The 18,581-nt window shown below is 41.5% G+C and overlaps 1 protein-coding gene across 1 annotated transcript; it reads left to right on the forward strand.

Annotated features, from left to right (window-relative positions):
* Positions 1 to 12,839: 12,839 nt before the first annotated feature.
* LOC112084361 lies at positions 12,840 to 17,579 on the forward strand. Its single transcript, XM_024153482.1, has 6 exons — positions 12,840 to 14,333; positions 14,613 to 14,865; positions 15,307 to 15,940; positions 16,073 to 16,845; positions 16,999 to 17,124; positions 17,182 to 17,579. Exons 1-6 carry the CDS (start codon positions 12,840 to 12,842, stop codon positions 17,454 to 17,456), a joined length of 3,555 nt encoding a protein of 1,184 aa, XP_024009250.1. The 3' UTR covers positions 17,457 to 17,579.
* The last annotated feature ends 1,002 nt before the right edge of the window (positions 17,580 to 18,581 follow it).

Here is an 18,581-nt window from a genome sequence, read left to right on the forward strand (position 1 = left end):
ACCCTTTTCTCTTGAGCTGTCTTGATATCAAAGTTCAGCAACTTAACAGCCCACAAAGCCTTGTATTCCAACTCAACAGGAAGGTGGCAGCTCTTCCCATACAGCAGATTGAAAGGTGATATCCCAATAGGAGTTTTAAAGGCAGTCCTATAAGCCCACAATGCATCATCTAGCCTCTTGCTCCAATCTTTTCTGCTTGAGCTAACAGTCCTCTCAAGAATGGCCTTGATCTGTCTATTAGATACTTCAACCTGGCCACTAGTTTGAGGATGATAAGGAGTAGCTACTTTGTGTTTCACTCCATGCTTTCTCAACAAACCCTCCAAAGTCTTGTTCACAAAATGAGATCCTCCATCAGAGATAACAACCCTTGGAACACCAAATCTTGGGAAGATAATGCTCTTGAACAGCTTCACTACAACCTTGGAATCATTGGTAGGGGAAGCAATGGCCTCAACCCATTTGGACACATAATCCACAGCTACAAGTATATACTGATTCCCATAGGATGAAATGAAGGGTCCCATGAAGTCAATCCCCCAGCAATCAAAGATCTCAACTTCTAGAATTGGGTTTTGAGGCATCTCACTCCTCTTTGATATGTTCCCATGCCTCTAGCAGGCATCACATGCTGAAACAACGAACTGAGCATCTTTGAACATTGTGGGCCACCAAAACCCACTCTGAAGAACCTTTGCCACAGTCTTGAATGCTCCCATGTGACCTCCAAAAGCTGAACCATGACCCTCTTGCAACACAGGTTGCATCTCCTCCTCAGCAAGACACCTTCTATACAGCTGATCTTTGTTCAGGACATAGAGGTAGGGCTCATCCCAATGGTATCTTTGAACTTCTCTGAAGAACTTCTTCCTGTGGTAAGCATCTAATTCAGGTGGTTCCACTCCACAAGCAAGATAGTTCACAATGTCTGCAAACCAAGGCATCCTCCTCTCTTGAATGCTGTCCACTTCTTCAAACTCCAAATAAGAATGGAGCACCATCAGTGATTCCTCAGGAAGACTGTCATTAAGAGGCACTTCAGAGTCAATTCTCAGCCTAGAGAGATGGTCTGCAGCTCCATTCTCTATACCCTTTTTGTCCTGTACTTCCATATCAAACTCTTGAAGTAGAAGAATCCATCTCAATAGTCTTGGCTTAGCATCTTTCTTGGTCATCAGATACCTGAGGGCTGCATGATCAGTATATACAATGACTTTTGATCCCACCAGGTAGCTTTTGAATTTATCAAAGGCAAAGACTATTGCCAACATTTCCTTCTCAGTAGTAGCATACTTCTCTTGTGCAGAGTCAAGTGTTCTACTAGCATAGTAGATGACATGAAGCTTCTTATCTTTCTTCTGGCCAAGTACAGCTCCAACTGCAAAATCAGATGCATCTATCATAACCTCAAAAGGAAGGGACCAGTCTGTGGCTTGGACAATTGGTGCACTGACTAATGCATCCTTGATCATCTTGAAGGCCTCTTCACATTCAGAATCAAAGATGAAATCCACTTCTTTACACAACAGCCTTGTCAAGGGCCTGGCAATTCTTGAGAAGTCTTTGATGAATCTTCTATAAAACCCTGCATGCCCAAGGAAACTCCTTATCCCTTTGACTGAAGTGGGGGTTTGCAGGTTCACCATTACTTACACTTTTGCTCTGTCAACCTCTATGCCCTTCTCAGATATCTTGTGCCCAAGAACTATTCCTTCCTGCACCATGAAGTGGCATTTCTTCCAGTTCAACACCATGTTATGCTGCTCACATCTCTCCAAGATGATAACACCGTATTTTGACCACTTTTATGGATCGTTCTGAAATACTTTTTCTATGTTTTTAATTGTTTTTAAGTACTTTTATCACGTTTTTCTAGTATTTGTAGTTCCAAGAATCTTTTCAGGTAACTTAGGGAAAAACTTAACAAAATGGATAGAAAACCAGATTTCAGCTCAGAGTCAAACTGTCAGAAGTTCACCCCTGATTGAAGGTCTTCTCACCGTCTGATCCAGCTCAAATTTGGAGACCTTAAAGATGGAAGTATCAGCGTTCCAGTGCACTTTACAGCTTGGCAATCCAACGGTTCAATGAAAAGATACGCGAAGAGCAAGATGTCCCGTAAACCAGCCGGCAAGCACTTCCACCCGCGGCCAAACACTCATTCCCCGCGGTCAGGAGCATCCCGACCGCGGCAAACCACCCATTCCCCGCGGTCAGAGCCCTCCCGACCGCGGCCATCAACCTCCGAGCCCAAAAAACCCATTTCTGAAGCCCACAATGATTCCTTCATTTGGAGAAACCCTAAGAGACGTCCAGAGAGGTCTTGAGCACTATAAATACATGTCTTAGGAACCCTAATCGATCATATTCTATCTTTCTTATTGTTTTAGAATACTTTTAAGTTTTTGCTTTTAGGGAGAGAGAGATTTGTTCTCTTGAACCCTTGTTCTTTCTTTTTCAATTTCGGTTTCTATTCTACTTCTTAATACTATGCTTTTGATTTCGTTCATTATGTCTGAGTAGTTTTATTGTTGGGATTAAGGGATTTTCGATGGGGATTTATATGTTCGATGAGGATTCCATGAGCTTTTGAGCCGAATCTTAGAGCTTTTTCTTATGAATTCGTTTTTACTGCATGAGAGTAGCATCATGAACTACAATCTGATCCAGATGCTTGGTGACACGAAAGTGTTCATCAGGTATCAGATCTAGTTTGGGAGAGCAAAACAAACATAGGAGTGGAAACCTACCTATGGGCGATTTGTGAATTAGGACGAGTCTTAAACATAATGCATCTCTTCTCTTCCAGGGCCAGAGTGGAAACCTACTGGTCAGGGTTGAGAGAGATAGTTGTCTATGATCACGACAGTGGCGTATTCATACGTCCGTGACTCCAGTTCGAAAAGTTTAAGCTAAGATCTTATCAAATTTACTCTCTAGCAATGTTTTGAATCGTTCGTACCTCTGAGAAAACTTCCCTGAAGCCCAACGCTTTCTTCCTTATTGATTTACACCGATTTTTTTTAAAGTTTTAGTTCAATATTGTCTTTCCTTTTTAGTTCATTTTCATTTAAGCATTAGAATATCCGTTTTTATCATTTTTAGTCATTTTCGTTAAGTTTAGTTATTACGTCATTTAATTCCCGTATTCTCTTTTAATATTTCGTTTTTACATTTTAAACCCACTACCAAACCCCCACAAAACCGTTTTTGTTCTAGACTTCCTTACTTTAACTTATTTCAAAGGTTTTTTGCAGGAAAAGATCCTCCTTCCCTGTGGATTCGATCCCTAAGTACTACAATTGATCAGCTGTGCACTTGCGGCTATTGATTTCAATTAGGGTAAAACTTGACAACCCTCGACACACATCAAGTCACCATCAAGTTTTTGGTGCCGTTGCCGGGGAAGGCACGCGTTTTCTTTTCTGCAAAACCCCGAGAAAGGTTAGTAAATCGACTCTAGAACCCCCTTTTCTGCAACTTTCCATTTTTCGGTTATTTTGTTTCCATTTCAGAAGATATGGATCCTATAAATCGAAATATACACTCTTAGGAAGGTTTCTATAACACTCCTCAAGCCACAAGACGCAGAGAAGAATACCAAGGCCGAAATCTTAGCTACATGGATCGATACAGCCAGCCAAACCACCCTTACCACCGGCGCAGAGAGACTGTTCGACGCCGGGAAGATCCTTACGGCCCTCCTCCAACCTACTTCGAGCCACACGCCTATAATCCTCCACTTCAGAACCCTAGTCAGCAAGAGGACAACTTGAGGATCAGCAGACGTTTGGGACGCCTCGAAGGAATGATAAACCAGTTCCTTGATCAGCAGGATCTCACCGAGAACACCCTGCTCAAGAAAATTGATTCAATCTCTGAAGAGTTCAACAAAAAATTTGATGATATGGCCAATCATGTTTGAGTTTTGAAAGATCAAAACCACAAGGACTCACAAACACTAGCTGGGATGATCCACCAAGTCGCAACAGAGCAGACAAGACAAGGGTATGACATCATACAAAACTCAAGTGATATTGTTGAATCAAAACAGGAGATTAAAGAAGTCAGAGAATCCGCCTCCTGGTATAGAGAGAAGACAGACGAAGAGTTGCAAGAGATCGAGCACAGGCTGAACAAACTCGAGCTCAAAGCACGGGAGATTGATGCAAGAATGGAGCAGATGCCCAACATTGAGCAAATTGAGAGATTTTCTAAGAAATCTCCCAAAGATCCTGATGAAGATGCACAACAACGCCCTGGTATGAGTTCATATGATGCTAGTCTACCCAATAAAGAAGCTGGAGGGGTTCGTATCAAGTACAAGAAGGAAGAAACGGACTATGAGCAGATTTCATCCGGAGCCGCGGGTCCAAGCTTTCCAACCGCGGCCAAAGCCCTGTTTCCCGCGGTCGCGACTCCTCTGACCGCGGGAGTTGGTCGCTCAGATGCTCCTCCGGGTTTTGAGAAGAAAATAATACACCTTCTGTCCTAACTTCAGCCTCCAACACCTAAAAAAGCAACTCAGGAAGAAGAAAACCAAGTTTCAGATGAAGAAACAGATTGGCAGGAGTCATTACCTTATATGATGGCAAAGGAATGTGTTGAATATTCAGCTGATTCTTCAATCCAAGAAGACCAGACATGCAGCGAGATAAAGATGCCATACATCGATTCAATCATTGAATATGACGCTGCAGCTTTCTTTTGTGAATCCTATTCTGCGTTCGAGACACCAGCCAACACCTACAGAGAAAGGCAAGTTCGAATTCTCCATAAGGTCAAGACTGCAGGTCAGTTTCTTATCTCTTGTTCTATTAGAGGAGAAATGTTTAAAAACGTGCTATGTGATTCTGGAGCTTGTCTTAACATGATGTCCAAGGCAATTGCTTTGAGACTTGGTATTAAACACCTGCGCAGGACTAGAGCAAAGATTAGTCTAGCTGATGATTCTAATGCAACACCTCAAGGAATAGCTCATGAAATTCCTTTGAGAATAGGAGATTGCATAGTGCCTGTCGACTTCTACATTGTTGAAACGAGAGATGCAACATATCCAGTGATTCTGGGATGGTCTTTTCTAGAAACTTCCGGAGCTATAATGGACTGGCCAAACCGGAGGATTTCATTTGCTAATATCGACAAAGATGTCTTCACAGAAGCTGTTCCATACAACAGCAAAGGAGGAAAACGTTCTGCAGCATAAGAGTTTGAAGAAGAACTTTGGAGTGACGAAGAACCTGCTAAGCAAAGCAAGGAGATGTCGAAAAAGACTTGTCTCAGGACAAGGTCTTCTTCATTGGAATAAGTCACGTCCAACACCAAAAGTCGAGCTAAACGACTTAAAACAAAAACGCTTAATGGGAGGCAACCCATTTAGGTATTGTTTTCTTTAGAATTTTTCTTTTTTTTTTCTGTTGATCTTTTTCTTTTTCTTAGTTTCAGGTGTTTCTTATAAAACAAAAAAGCCAAAAAATCAAAAAACCAGAAAAAACCAAAAAGAAGGATGATACCTGACTGCTCGGCCCAGCAGAAACCAAGGAGAAGCAGGAAGAGGCCGCGATATAAGCCCCCGCGGTCGCAGGTGTCCGGACCGCGGGAAACCTACCGTCGGCCGCGGTCGCGTAATCCTGACCGTGGCCAAGTGCTTGTTTGCCGCGGTCGTGCAGCCCCTGACCGCGGCACTTGGTCGTTGACATCCAAACCCGACCCAAACCACCCCTTTCACCTCATTTCACCTCACCAATCACCCTCCACCTTCATCACGACCAACCACCTTCCCAAACCCCTTCGAATGAATCCGGTTCATCTCCACCAGCATCCCGGATCCAGGTAAGTTCTCTTTGTCCTTACCAATTCGATTATCTATGCATTTTTCTCATCCAATCTCGACTTGTTTCACACTGAGGACAGTGTGATTTAAGTCTGGGGGAGGATTTCATCCCTTTCTAACCACTTTTCTTTCATGAGTCTTGCATTATCTACACTTTTTGCATTTTTCTTAAAGTTTTTCAAAATCGGTTTTCAAAACAAAATATGTTTTAAAGGGAATGGTGAACATGAATCAATGATAGTTGACTGTGTGCTTTTAGACTGTTCCTAGTGACATGCTCATTCATGATTTAGGACTAGACTAGGCGGTAGCTAAGCACATTTGAAGCGAAGTACCCTAGAGGAATTTGAATGATTTCGATTTAGATGAAGGGATACACTAGCTCTGTTTTATTTTGGACTTAATTTGGACTTAATTTTCTCATTGAAGCATTAGACCAGGGAAACGAATCATACATTCAGGACTCCTTTATCTTTTTACCACACTCTCTTGATCCTGAATGGCTAGTTCATCTTTAGCTAGTTCCCCACCTTAACCAATCCTCTTTCAAACCACATGCACTCTTGTTTTCTATTGTCTTATATGCAGATAAGTGCAAAAACGTTGGAGAGAAAGAGGAACGACGCAGTTTTCAGTCACCAAGGACAGAGACCTGCGATTTGCCGGAAAAGTTCCTGGAAGGATTCAACACAAGAGGAAGCTCAGTTTGCCTTAGAAAAATCTCAAATTTTGGTACAATCTCGTCCTCTAGTCTCTCTCTCTTTAAAAGACATTTCTTTTCCAAAAAAAAATAAAAAAAAATAAAAAAAATAAAAAAATCCGAAAATAAGAAAAGAAAGGAAATAAAAGCCTTAGAGAGTCTAGAGAGGTCGAATTTTAAGTCCCAAGGCAACTGGAGTTTGATTTTATGGAGTTTTGGAGATTGTTTTCTGATTCCCGGAAAGAATCTAAGTCTGGGGGAATAGCTGTTTACAACAAAGGAGAAAGGATTATGCAACAACATTTGGCAAGAAGAAGTAACTGAAAACTGTGGTCATCAACAGGTCCTTATCTCTCTTGCGGTTTTGCATATTATCTTGCATCCTCCAGATCTTCAGGTAACCCGAAACACTTTAACTCCACCACTTAAATAGCCCTTTAATGCCAAACGCCGTCTACCCTGGATGATGTCTTTAATGAGAACTCACTATTGAACTTAATGAATGTAGAGAGCTAGTTGACTGGAATCAAGATTTAAATTGTTTAAGTTTTGCATGACAGAAAAGTGGACTAGTATCTCTTGTGCATTGGTGAGAATTTTTTAGACTAAGTTGTGGATTGATGCACTATCTTTGGTCCTAGTTTAGGAGTTTATGTCTATGAGATTTGTGCATTCCCTATTTTTGTTTTCACTTAACTAGTTTAAGCTTTTGTTTTGTTTGAGGACAAACAAAGGTTTAAGTCTTGGGGAGTTGATAACACCGTATTTTGACCACTTTTATGGATCGTTTTGAAATACTTTTTCTATGTTTTTAATTGCTTTTAAGTACTTTTATATTTGTAGTTCCAAGACTCTTTTCAGGTAACTTAGAGAAAAGCTTAACAAAATGGATAGAAAACCAGATTTCAGCTCAGAGTCAAACCGTCAGAAGTTCACCCCTGATTGAAGGCCTTCTCACCGTCTGATCCAGCTCAAATTTGGAGACCTTAAAGATGGAAGTATCAGCTTTCCAGTGCACTTTACAGCTTGGCAATCCAACGGTTCAATGAAAAGATACGCGAAGAGCAAGATGTCCCGTAAACCAGACGGCAAGCACTTCCACCCGCGGCCAAACACTCATTCCCCGCAGTCAGGAGCATCCCGACCGCGGCAAACCACCCATTCCCCGCGGTCAGAGCCCTCCCGACCGCGGCCATCAACCTCCGAGCCCAAAAAGCCCATTTCTGAAGCCCACAATGATTCCTTCATTTGGAGAAACCCTAAGAGACGTCCAGAGAGGTTTTGAGCACTATAAATACATGTCTTAGGAACCCTAATCGATCATATTCTATCTTTCTTATTGTTTTAGAATACTTTTAAGTTTTAGCTTTTAGGGAGAGAGAGATTTGTTCTCTTGAACCCTTGTTCTTTCTTTTTCAATTTCGGTTTCTATTCTACTTCTTAATACTATGCTTTTGATTTCGTTCATTATGTCTGAGTAGTTTTATTGTTGGGATTAAGGGATTTTCGATGGGGATTTATATGTTCGATGAGGATTCCATGAGCTTTTGAGCCGAATCTTAGAGCTTTTTCTTATGAATTCGTTTTTACTGCATGAGAGTAGCATCATGAACTACAATCTGATCCAGATGCTTGGTGACACGAAAGTGTTCATCAGGTATCAGATCTAGTTTGGAAGAGCAAAACAAACATAGGAGTGGAAACCTACCTATGGGCGATTTGTGAATTAGGACGAGTCTTAAACATAATGCATCTCTTCTCTTCCAGGGCCAGAGTGGAAACCTACTGGTCAGGGTTGAGAGAGATAGTTGTCTATGATCACGACAGTGGCGTATTCATACGTCCGTGACTCCAGTTCGAAAAGTTTAAGCTAAGATCTTATCAAATTTACTCTCTAGCAATGTTTTGAATCGTTCGTACCCCTGAGAAAACTTCCCTGAAGCCTAACGCTTTCTTCCTTATTGATTTACACCGATTTTCTTTAAAGCTATAGTTCAATATTGTCTTTCCTTTTTAGTTCATTTTCATTTAAGCATTAGAATATCCGTTTTTATCATTTTTAGTCATTTTCGTTAAGTTTAGTTATTACGTCATTTAATTCCCGTATTCTCTTTTAATATTTCGTTTTTACATTTTAAACACACTACCAAACCCCCACAAAACCGTTTTTGTTCTAGACTTCCTTACTTTAACTTATTTCAAAGGCTGTTTGCAGGAAAAGATCCTCCTTCCCTGTGGATTCGATCCCTAAGTACTACAATTGATCAGCTGTGCACTTGCAGCTATTGATTTCAATTAGGGTAAAACTTGACAACCCTCGACACACATCAAGTCACCATCACAAGACCTGTGACAAATTAGAGAGACAACCCGAGAAGGAGGAGCCATAGACACTAAAGTCATCCATGAACACCTCCACCTTCTCTTCAATGATGTCAGAGAAGATATGCATCATGCAACGTTGAAATGTGGCAGGGGCATTACAGAGACCAAAAGTGATGTGAGCATGGAAAGCATGGAGAGCTTGGAGCATGGAACTAAACCGCAGCTTGAACCCGTGGAGCTTGGAGCTGAAGATGATGAAGCATTGATCGTCCCCAATGGTCCCATTGATATATTCATAAATTGCATCATTTAATGTACATATTCTAGTCCAAATCATGTCTCATTTGCATGCATTTTAGGTGTTTAAGCATTGTTTTAGGACTTAGGAGATTGCATTAGGTCCAAGAGAGTTTTGCATGTTTTGGAGTGTTAAACAGGTGCTTTTGGAGTTTATTTGGAGTGGAGGATGTGATTCAGATGAAGAAATGGAGTTGAAATGATCAAAAATAGTGAAAAGGAGCAATTTTGGGTTTCTCGGCAAAATGATATACTGATGGCCGAAGATTCTCGGCCAAAATCCTTCCCGCGGGTAGCTTTCTCGGCCAAAAACACGTACCGCGGTCAAGTCTCTCGGCCAAAATCTCCGGGTGCAGACACGTTTCCGAAATCGCCCGTCCGGGGAACCTTCCGGTCAGATTCAGCTATCGGAGTCTTCATAAAGGTTGGAGATAATTGAGTCAAGAGTTCATAACAGTTGGAATCAAGGCATTTGGACCACGGAACTGAAAGATATGGTAATCGGAAGACGAACAGGTCTCGCACTCATTCCGGAGCAATCCGATACCCCTGAATGATCTCCTGTCCGGGGAGCCTTCCGGTCCGATTCAGACGGCGGGTGCTTCATAGAAGTTGGAGAGCATTGCATCACGGTCTCTTAGCAAGTGAAATCGTGGAATTCGGACGCGTGAGCAGAGAGATAAGCTTGTCGGAAGGAACCCCAGTCTCGCAGGTATTCCGGACCGAGCAGATCAGTTCTAAAGGATGCGAAGGACGGTGCACTTCCAGGCCGATTTAGTTTCCGGGTCCTTCATGAGAACCATAGCCATTTGAGTCTTCTTTCCAGAACGTCCAAGAGCATTCAATTCGGATCTATGAGCAGAAAGATACAGTCTCCGGAATGGACACATGTCTAGACGCCTCTCTCTGGTCGTGTACATGCACTGCAAAGATGTGCCCTCCAGGAAGCCTTACACTTCCCAAGCACCGAAGCTTTCTTCACCAAAGTTGGAGATAAATGAGTCCTCTGTCTTCTGCAACCGAAATCATTCAATTCGGACAAGTCTCATAGGAGTTACACTCTCCGGAATGCGAAGTGGTCTAAGCTGCTCTGGATGCTGCGAGTTGGAGAGGAAGGAGACCAAGCCGCAGCAACACTCGCAAATCACTCCGACTTGAGCCTGCGACCTAGGTGCAATAGAGACCAACCCGCACAGTTTGTACATTCCCCAGAAACCGCCTTAGCCCTGCGAGTTGGAGAGGAAGGAGACCAAGCCGCAGCAACACTCGCAAAACACTCCTACTTAGGCGTGCGGCTTCACAAGACAAGTCTTCATCTACTGCGACTTAGGTGTGCGACCTGGGACATACTGGACTGACCCGCAGGATTTCCACTTGACCCAACTGAGCCGGGTCAGTACCCAGTTTGTCCTGGGCTGACCCGGTCCATTAGCACTTAGTATATATAGTTTTTTGGGAGAAAAACCCTAGGATCATCTTCTCTCTTAGTTTCTCTCTAGTTTTCTTTCCTTTTTAGTGTAAAAACGTTTTTGATTAAGAGATATCTGAAGGGATTTGATCATTCCAAGTCTGTTTCTTATCATCTCATCATCTCATTTCTACTTCTAATCATGATTAACATCATCTCTTGCAAAAGATTAGATGTGTTCTTCATGATTAGTGAGTAGTCATCTTTTAAACTTCTAGGTGTGTAGATTAGGGTGCTTAGATGTTTGATTGGTGATGTTTAGGGTTTAGATTCTCATTCCATTTCCTTAGTTAGTTGCTCCTAATGCCAGATTTCCTTGGGAAAGTGAAATCTGGGTTCATAGGCATTTCATGCACCAAAAGTGTTTGATGAAATGCCTGAATGAGCTAACTTAAGGGTTTATGCCTTTTTCATCATGGGAATGATTTGTTAAATGCATGAATGACATATTAGAACTGTTTCTTAATGCTCATTGATTCATATTTCACAAATGATGATTTGGTTTGAAAGTGGATTAGTGTAGAGATTAATGCCTTCATGAGAGGATTAGTCTAGATTAGAGTTCTAAGTTGAAATGTTTGAGATCATGTGATTGCTTGTTATGTCTTTCTGTATAAGATTCAGTCTTCTTGGTTGAGAGATTGTTTGGTCACTTATTAGGCTTGATGCATTATGCTTGCTGATTGCTTGATTATATCTAATGGTTGTTAGACTTGATTAAGTGATTTGCAAAGGGATTATTATCATGGGAATGAATTAATCTGATTAAGAAGCCTAGACTAAAGAGTAGCAAGTGTTGCATTATGTTCTTAGCATCATGATTCAATATCTAAAGCACCCTAATCAATGATCACATCTAGAGGTTTAGCTTTTATCATTTGCTTAATCACCATCATCTTGTTTTGTTTGCTTGCTTAGTTCATTAATCATAGCTTGTTTGTTTCTTGTTTTATGCTTTCTTGTTGCTGGTTTCACAAAACTCATCTTTGATTACTTGACTTAAGAACCTATCACATAAACTAGTGCCTAACTACCACACATATGGATTGACACCCCTTATACTACTTTGACAAGGGGATTGATAACCCATCTAAGGCTTTAAAAACCTTAGTTATCAAAGAACCACACCAGGTATCACTCCATACACTTGTACATGAGCATTTAGCATTTTTCTTTATCTTTTGCATTTCATGTTTGAAGCTTGTCCAGCCACATTGGTTGTGATTCAAGCCGTCTAAGCGATGACAATGGAGGTGTGTGGACTTGTGCTCTTTTTTCCCTCCTCTTGGTTTTGTCCCAATGGGTTTTCCAAGAGAAGTTTTTAACGAGGCTTGGCCACATACTTCTTACCTCAGCCCATTGTCATCATTCGGCCCTCTTCTCTTCTTGTTTCAATTTGAATTTCCTTAGTGTTATTTCTATCTTCTTTCTATTCAAACTTGGTCTTTATGTGCATGAATTTTCGAGGCATGTCTCTTAAATTCTATGCTTGACCGAAATGACTCTTCTCCTTCTTCCCCCTTCTCTTTATATTCTGTACTTGACTCTTCATTCGATTTTCATCAAACTTCTTATTTCTAAAACTCTCTCTAGTTGTTTGATCCGAATAGTGTGTAATATCTATTCAACTTGATTCTTCTCTTGGTGTGTAATATCCTAGAAGAATTAAGAATCGAAAGTCTAAGGAACATCCGCAATCCTTAGAAGTTTCACTTCACCCCCATCGTTCAGATCATTCACCAAACCAAATCATCACTTCCGCATCACCAATTCAACCACACGAAGAGCATCAAGGGGCAGGACTCATTCATCACGATCAGGAGTCTATCAGGTGGTATCAGAGCTGCTTCGTGCAGGTTGTGTCGATTTGAATCAAAAAGATTTCGTTTGTGACTTTTCATTATCAATCAAAACGTTTTTGAGAAAACTGTGTTATTATCTGTTTCCGAGCACCAGGTTGTTAGAATTGTTTAAAATCGAATACTGATCCAAAAATCGTGAAACCAGTTGTGTTCGAACCAAGATTGAGCTAGTTTCTGTTAAAATTGAAATCGGAATTTTTGGATGTGTTTTGATATTTTTCCCGAGTCGATTTCTCTGAACAGTCGCTAGTAGGTTCTTGTGGTAGTTGAAGAGTTATTCCTTTGTTTGATCCATTGTGTTGCGATTTCTTCCAAAGAACACTTGACTGGGGTTCTTTTTTGTTGATTTTCAGGATGGTAACGCCACCATTGGAAGAAGATGAAAGAGGAAGCAATAGCGTCAACCAAAAGCAAATGAATGAGACTATCGTAACCGAGGTAGCCAGACTAGTGGCTCAGCAGTTAGAGGCCTTTAAACTTGATCAGGAAAATTCGAGAAGAGCACGTAAGGAACGTGATAAGCAAAGTCAAGCAGATGCTAGCCATCACTCAGACTACTACAGTCATTCTTCTAAGACAAGTAGTCACCGACGAAGAAGAAGTGCTAGAGATGAGCGAGTGATTCCTAGGGATAATCTAGCTGGAGTGAAAGTTCGTATTCCTTCTTTCCAAGGCAGCAACGACCCTGAGGAGTATCTTGAATGGGAAAAGAAGATGGAACTCGTCTTCAATTGTCATGAGTACACTGAAGAGAACAAAGTCAAAGTTGCACCTACCGAGTTCACCGGGTATGCACTAAGTTGGTGGGATCAGCTAACTCTTACTAGGAAGCGTGTAGGAGATTTTCCAGTAGAGACTTGGAATCAGATGAAGCATCTTATGAGGAAAAGATTCGTGCCAAGTCACTATCATAGAGAGCTACACCATCGGCTGAGAAACTTGGTACAAGGCAATAGGACCGTTGAAGAGTATTTCAAGGAGATGGAAACTTTGTTGATAAGAGCTGATATTCAAGAAGATCCAGAAGCCGCCATGTCTAGATTCATGGGAGGATTAAACCGAGATATTGCTGACAAATTGGAGGTTCAAAATTATGAGGAGCTAGAGGAAATGATGCACAAGGCAATTATGTTCGAAAAACAACTTAAAAGGAGAAGCTCCAAGTCGAGTTTTGTTCCAGAAAAATCTAGCTATCACCGAGAAGTGAAGTCTGGAACTTCAAGAGATTACAAGCCGTTTGTCAAGCCCAAGGTTGAGAGTGTGGATCTTAAAGGAAAAAGTACTAACGTTGCACCAAGGACAAGAGACATTAAGTGCTTTAAGTGTCACGGCATTGGACATTATGCTAGTGAATGCTCCAACAAGAGGGTTATGATCATCATGGCAAATGGGGAAGTTGAATCTGCAGATGAGAAGCCTAAGGAAAGACAACTTGAGGATGAATCATCGGAGGAAGAGTATGAATCAGCCGCTAAAGGACAAATGATGGTGGGAGTCACCATGAGAGCTTTGAGTGTCATCACGAAATCTGATGAGCAAGAACAAAGAGAGAACTTGTTCCATACAAGGTATCTGGTTAGGGATCAGATTTGCAGCGTGATCATTGACGGTGGAAGCTGTACAAACGTTGCTAGCGAGACTATGGTTGCGAGACTTGGGTTGCAAGTAATCAAGCATCCGAAACCATACAAGCTGCAGTGGCTGAATGAAAATTGCGAAATGGCTGTGGATAATCAAGTCAAGGTACCTCTATCAATTGGAAAATATGAGGATGAGGTCTTATGTGATATTTTGCCAATGGAAGCTAGCCATATACTGTTGGGAAGACCATGGCAATCGGATAGGCAGGTTATGCATGATGGTTTCACGAATCGGCATAAGTTTGAGTTCAAAGGAAGAAAAACCGTGTTGCTACCTATGACCCCTCATGAGGTTTACCAGGATCAGTTGGTCATGAAGATGGGTAGAAAGAAAGCTATCAAACCATCTAACCTTGCTATTGTGCCGAATATCCCAAAGGGAAGTGATCTCCATAAACCGAACTTACTTTTTGTTTATAAAGAAACGCTTATGAGTATCACTAACCCTGAGCAGGAAATCCCTAGCACTTTTAAACATGTATTACAGGAATATAGGGATGTGTTTCCTGGGGAGAATCCGGAGGGATTACCACCCATTAGAGGCATAGAACATCAAATCGATTTTATCCCGGGAGCCTCATTGCCAAACAAACCAGCTTATAGAACTAATCCCGTGGAGACTAAGGAACTAGAAAAGCAAGTCACGGAACTCATGAAGAAAGGACACATCCGTGAAAGCATGAGTCCATGTGCTGTGCCCGTACTACTAGTACCTAAAAAGGACGGAAGCTGGAGGATGTGCGTCGATTGCAGAGCCATCAATAATATAACGGTTAAGTATCGCCATCCCATACCTAGATTAGATGATATGCTAGATGAGTTACATGGGTCTTGCATCTTTTCTAAGGTTGACTTAAAAAGCGGGTATCATCAGATTAGGATGAAGGAAGGGGATGAGTGGAAAACCGCATTTAAAACTAAGCAAGGGTTGTATGAATGGTTAGTGATGCCATTCGGGCTTACAAATGCACCTAGTACATTCATGCGATTAATGAACCATGTTCTTAGAGCATACATAGGGCATTTTGTGGTTGTTTACTTTGATGACATCTTAGTTTATAGCAAAAACTTAGAAGATCATGTTCAGCATTTGCGTAAGGTGTTAGATGTGCTTAGAACGGAGAAACTCTATGCCAACATGAACAAGTGTACTTTTGGAACGGATAACTTGGTCTTCCTAGGTTTTGTTGTGAGTGCAGATGGTGTTAAAGTGGATGAAGAGAAGGTAAAAGCAATTAAAGAATGGACTAGTCCAACCTCCGTAGGAGAAGTGAGGAGCTTTCATGGACTTGCGGGATTTTACCGAAGATTCGTTAAGGACTTTAGCACCTTGGCTGCTCCGCTTACTGAAGTTATCAAGAAGGACGTTGGATTTAAGTGGGAAACGGCTCAAGAAGAAGCATTTCAAACCTTGAAAGAGAAACTTACTCAGGCTCCTATCCTTTCCCTACCTGATTTTGTTAAAACTTTTGAAATCGAATGTGATGCATCGGGTGTTGGTATTGGTGCTGTGTTGATGCAGGAAAAGAAGCCTATAGCTTATTTCAGTGAAAAGCTAGGAGGAGCGACACTTAACTATCCAACCTATGACAAGGAACTCTACGCTTTGGTGAGGGCTTTACAAACGTGGCAACACTATCTCTGGCCAAAGGAGTTCGTGATCCACACCGACCATGAGTCTCTAAAACATCTCAAGGGACAACAAAAGCTTAACAAGAGGCATGCTCGGTGGGTAGAGTTCATTGAGACATTTCCCTATGTCATCAAATACAAAAAAGGTAAGGACAATGTCGTGGCTGACGCATTATCCCGGAGGTATGTGTTACTTTCATCTTTGGATGCCAAGTTACTTGGTTTTGAACACATTAAAACTCTCTATGAGAATGATTCTGATTTTGGAAAAATATTTGCTGCTTGTGAGAGATTTGCATTTGGGAAATATTATAGGCATGAAGGATACTTGTTCTATGATAACCGTTTGTGTGTTCCTAACTCGTCTTTGAGAGATTTGTTTCTAAGGGAAGCACACGGTGGAGGATTAATGGGACACTTTGGTGTGTCTAAAACTTTACAAGTCATGCAAGATCACTTTCATTGGCCACATATGAGGCGAGATGTTGAGAAAATGTGTGAGAAATGTTCAACTTGTAAACAAGCGAAAGCTAAGTCGCAACCCCACGGTTTGTATACTCCTCTCCCTATTCCTTTGCATCCTTGGAATGACATTTCAATGGACTTTGTAGTAGGATTGCCTAGAACTAAAACGGGTAAGGATTCAATCTTTGTGGTGGTGGATAGATTCTCTAAGATGGCGCATTTCATTCCATGTCATAAAACCGATGATGCTAAGCATGTAGCCGAACTGTTCTTTAGGGAAGTTATACGTCTACATGGCATGCCTAGGACCATCGTATCTGATAGAGACACCAAGTTTCTTAGCTATTTTTGGAAAACGCTTTGGTCTAAGCTAGGAACTAAGTTGTTATTCTCCACTACTTGCCACCCCCAAACTGATGGTCAAACCGAGATAGTTAATAGAACCCTATCCACACTTTTGCGTGTGTTGATCAAGAAGAACCTAAAGGCTTGGGAAGATTGTTTACCACATGTAGAATTCGCTTATAATCATTCCATACATTCTGCTTCTAAATTTTCACCATTTCAAATTGTTTATGGGTTTAATCCCACCACTCCTTTGGATTTGATGCCTTTGCCTCTGAGTGAAAGGAGTAGTACAGATGGAAAAAAGAAAGCAGAGTTGGTTCAGCGAATCCATGAGGCGGCAAGGAAGAATATAGAGGACAAGACAAAACAATATGCCAAGTATGCTAACAAGGGCCGCAAGGAACTTATCTTCGAGGAAGGAGACTTAGTTTGGATTCATCTCCGGAAAGACCGTTTTCCCAACGAAAGAAAGTCTAAACTAATGCCAAGAATGGATGGACCTTTTAAAGTGCTTCAAAGGATCAACAATAACCCCTACATACTGGATTTGCAAGGTAAGTATAACGTGAGTAATACTTTCAACATTATTGATCTTGTTCCTTTTATTGCAGATGAGTCGGATTTGAGGACAAATCCTTTTCAAGTGGGAGAGCCTGATGTGAGCATGGAAAGCATGGAGAGCTTGGAGCATGGAACTAAACCGCAGCTTGAACCCGTGGAGCTTGGAGCTGAAGATGATGAAGCATTGATCGTCCCCAATGGTCCCATGACAAGGTCTAGAGCAAAAGAGTTCAATAAAGTCATCAACAACCATCTACTTACCATTCAGGCCAGGCTTAGAAGTGAAGCTTGTCCAGCCACATTGGTTGTGATTCAAGTCGTCTAAGCGATGACAATGGAGGTGTGTGGACTTGTGCTCTTTTTCCCTCCTCTTGGTTTTGTCCCAATGGGTTTTCCAAGAGAGGTTTTTAACGAGGCTTGGCCACATACTTCTCATTGTCATCATTCGGCCCTCTTCTCTTCTTGTTTCAATTTGAATTTCCTTAGTGTTATTTCTATCTTCTTTCTATTCAAACTTGGTCTTTATGTGCATGAATTTTCGAGGCATGTCTCTTAAATTCTATGCTTGACCGAAATGACTCTTCTCCTTCTTCCCCTTTCTCTTTATATTCTGTACTTGACTCTTCATTCTATTTTCATCAAACTTCTTATTTCTAAAACTCTCTCTAGTTGTTTGATCTGAATAGTGTGTAATATCTATTCAACTTGATTCTTCTCTTGGTGTGTAATATCCTAGAAGAATTAAGAATCGAAAGTCTAAGGAACATCCGCAATCCTTAGAAGTTTCACTTCACCCCCATCGTTCAGATCATTCACCAAACCAAATCATCACTTCCGCATCACCAATTCAACCACACGAAGAGCATCAAGGGGCAGGACTCATTCATCACGATCAGGAGTCTATCAAAAAGGCATTCACCTGTATGCAAATGTGCCATAAGGGCATGTGAATGTTGTTTTCTCTTGATCCCGGGGATCTATGGGAATTCGGAAGAACCCCGAGTACCCATCGAGAAAACAAAAGAAGGGGTGGTTTGCAAGCCTCTCTAACATCTGATCAATGAAAGGTAAAGGAAAATGATCCTTCCTAGAGGCTGCATTGAGCTTTCTATAGTCTATACGCATTCTGTGTCCTGTGACAGTCCTAGTAGCTATAAGCTCATCCTTCTCGTTTTTAACCACTGTGATCCCACCCTTCTTGGGCACAACATGAACAGGAGACACCCATCTTGAGTCAGAGATTGGGTAAATTATCCCTGCCTCAAGAAGTTTTAGTATCTCCTTCTTAACCACGTCCTTAAGGTTGGGGTTAAGTCGTCGTTGATGCTCAATATAGGACATAGATTGGTCCTCTAGGTGCATCCTATGGGTGCAAATGTCAGGAGAGATCCCTCTAATATCAGCCAAAGAATACCCTATGGCTCTCCTGAATTTTCTTATCTCACTAAGC

Source organism: Eutrema salsugineum, unplaced genomic scaffold (assembly GCF_000478725.1).
Source record: "Eutrema salsugineum unplaced genomic scaffold, Eutsalg1_0 scaffold_4, whole genome shotgun sequence".
Taxonomy (NCBI): domain Eukaryota; kingdom Viridiplantae; phylum Streptophyta; class Magnoliopsida; order Brassicales; family Brassicaceae; genus Eutrema; species Eutrema salsugineum.

What these genes read in the sequence shown, in the direction of transcription:
- LOC112084361 (XM_024153482.1), top strand. Translation starts at nt 12,840, where the DNA reads ATGGTAACGCCACCATTGGAAGAAGATGAAAGAGGAAGCAATAGCGTC. An exon ending in CATGGCAATCGGATAGGCAG is followed by an intron (nt 14,334 to 14,612) that starts GTTATGCATGAT and finishes CATGTATTACAG; the next exon opens with GAATATAGGGATGTGTTTCC. An exon ending in GGACGGAAGCTGGAGGATGT is followed by an intron (nt 14,866 to 15,306) that starts GCGTCGATTGCA and finishes TGGTCTTCCTAG; the next exon opens with GTTTTGTTGTGAGTGCAGAT.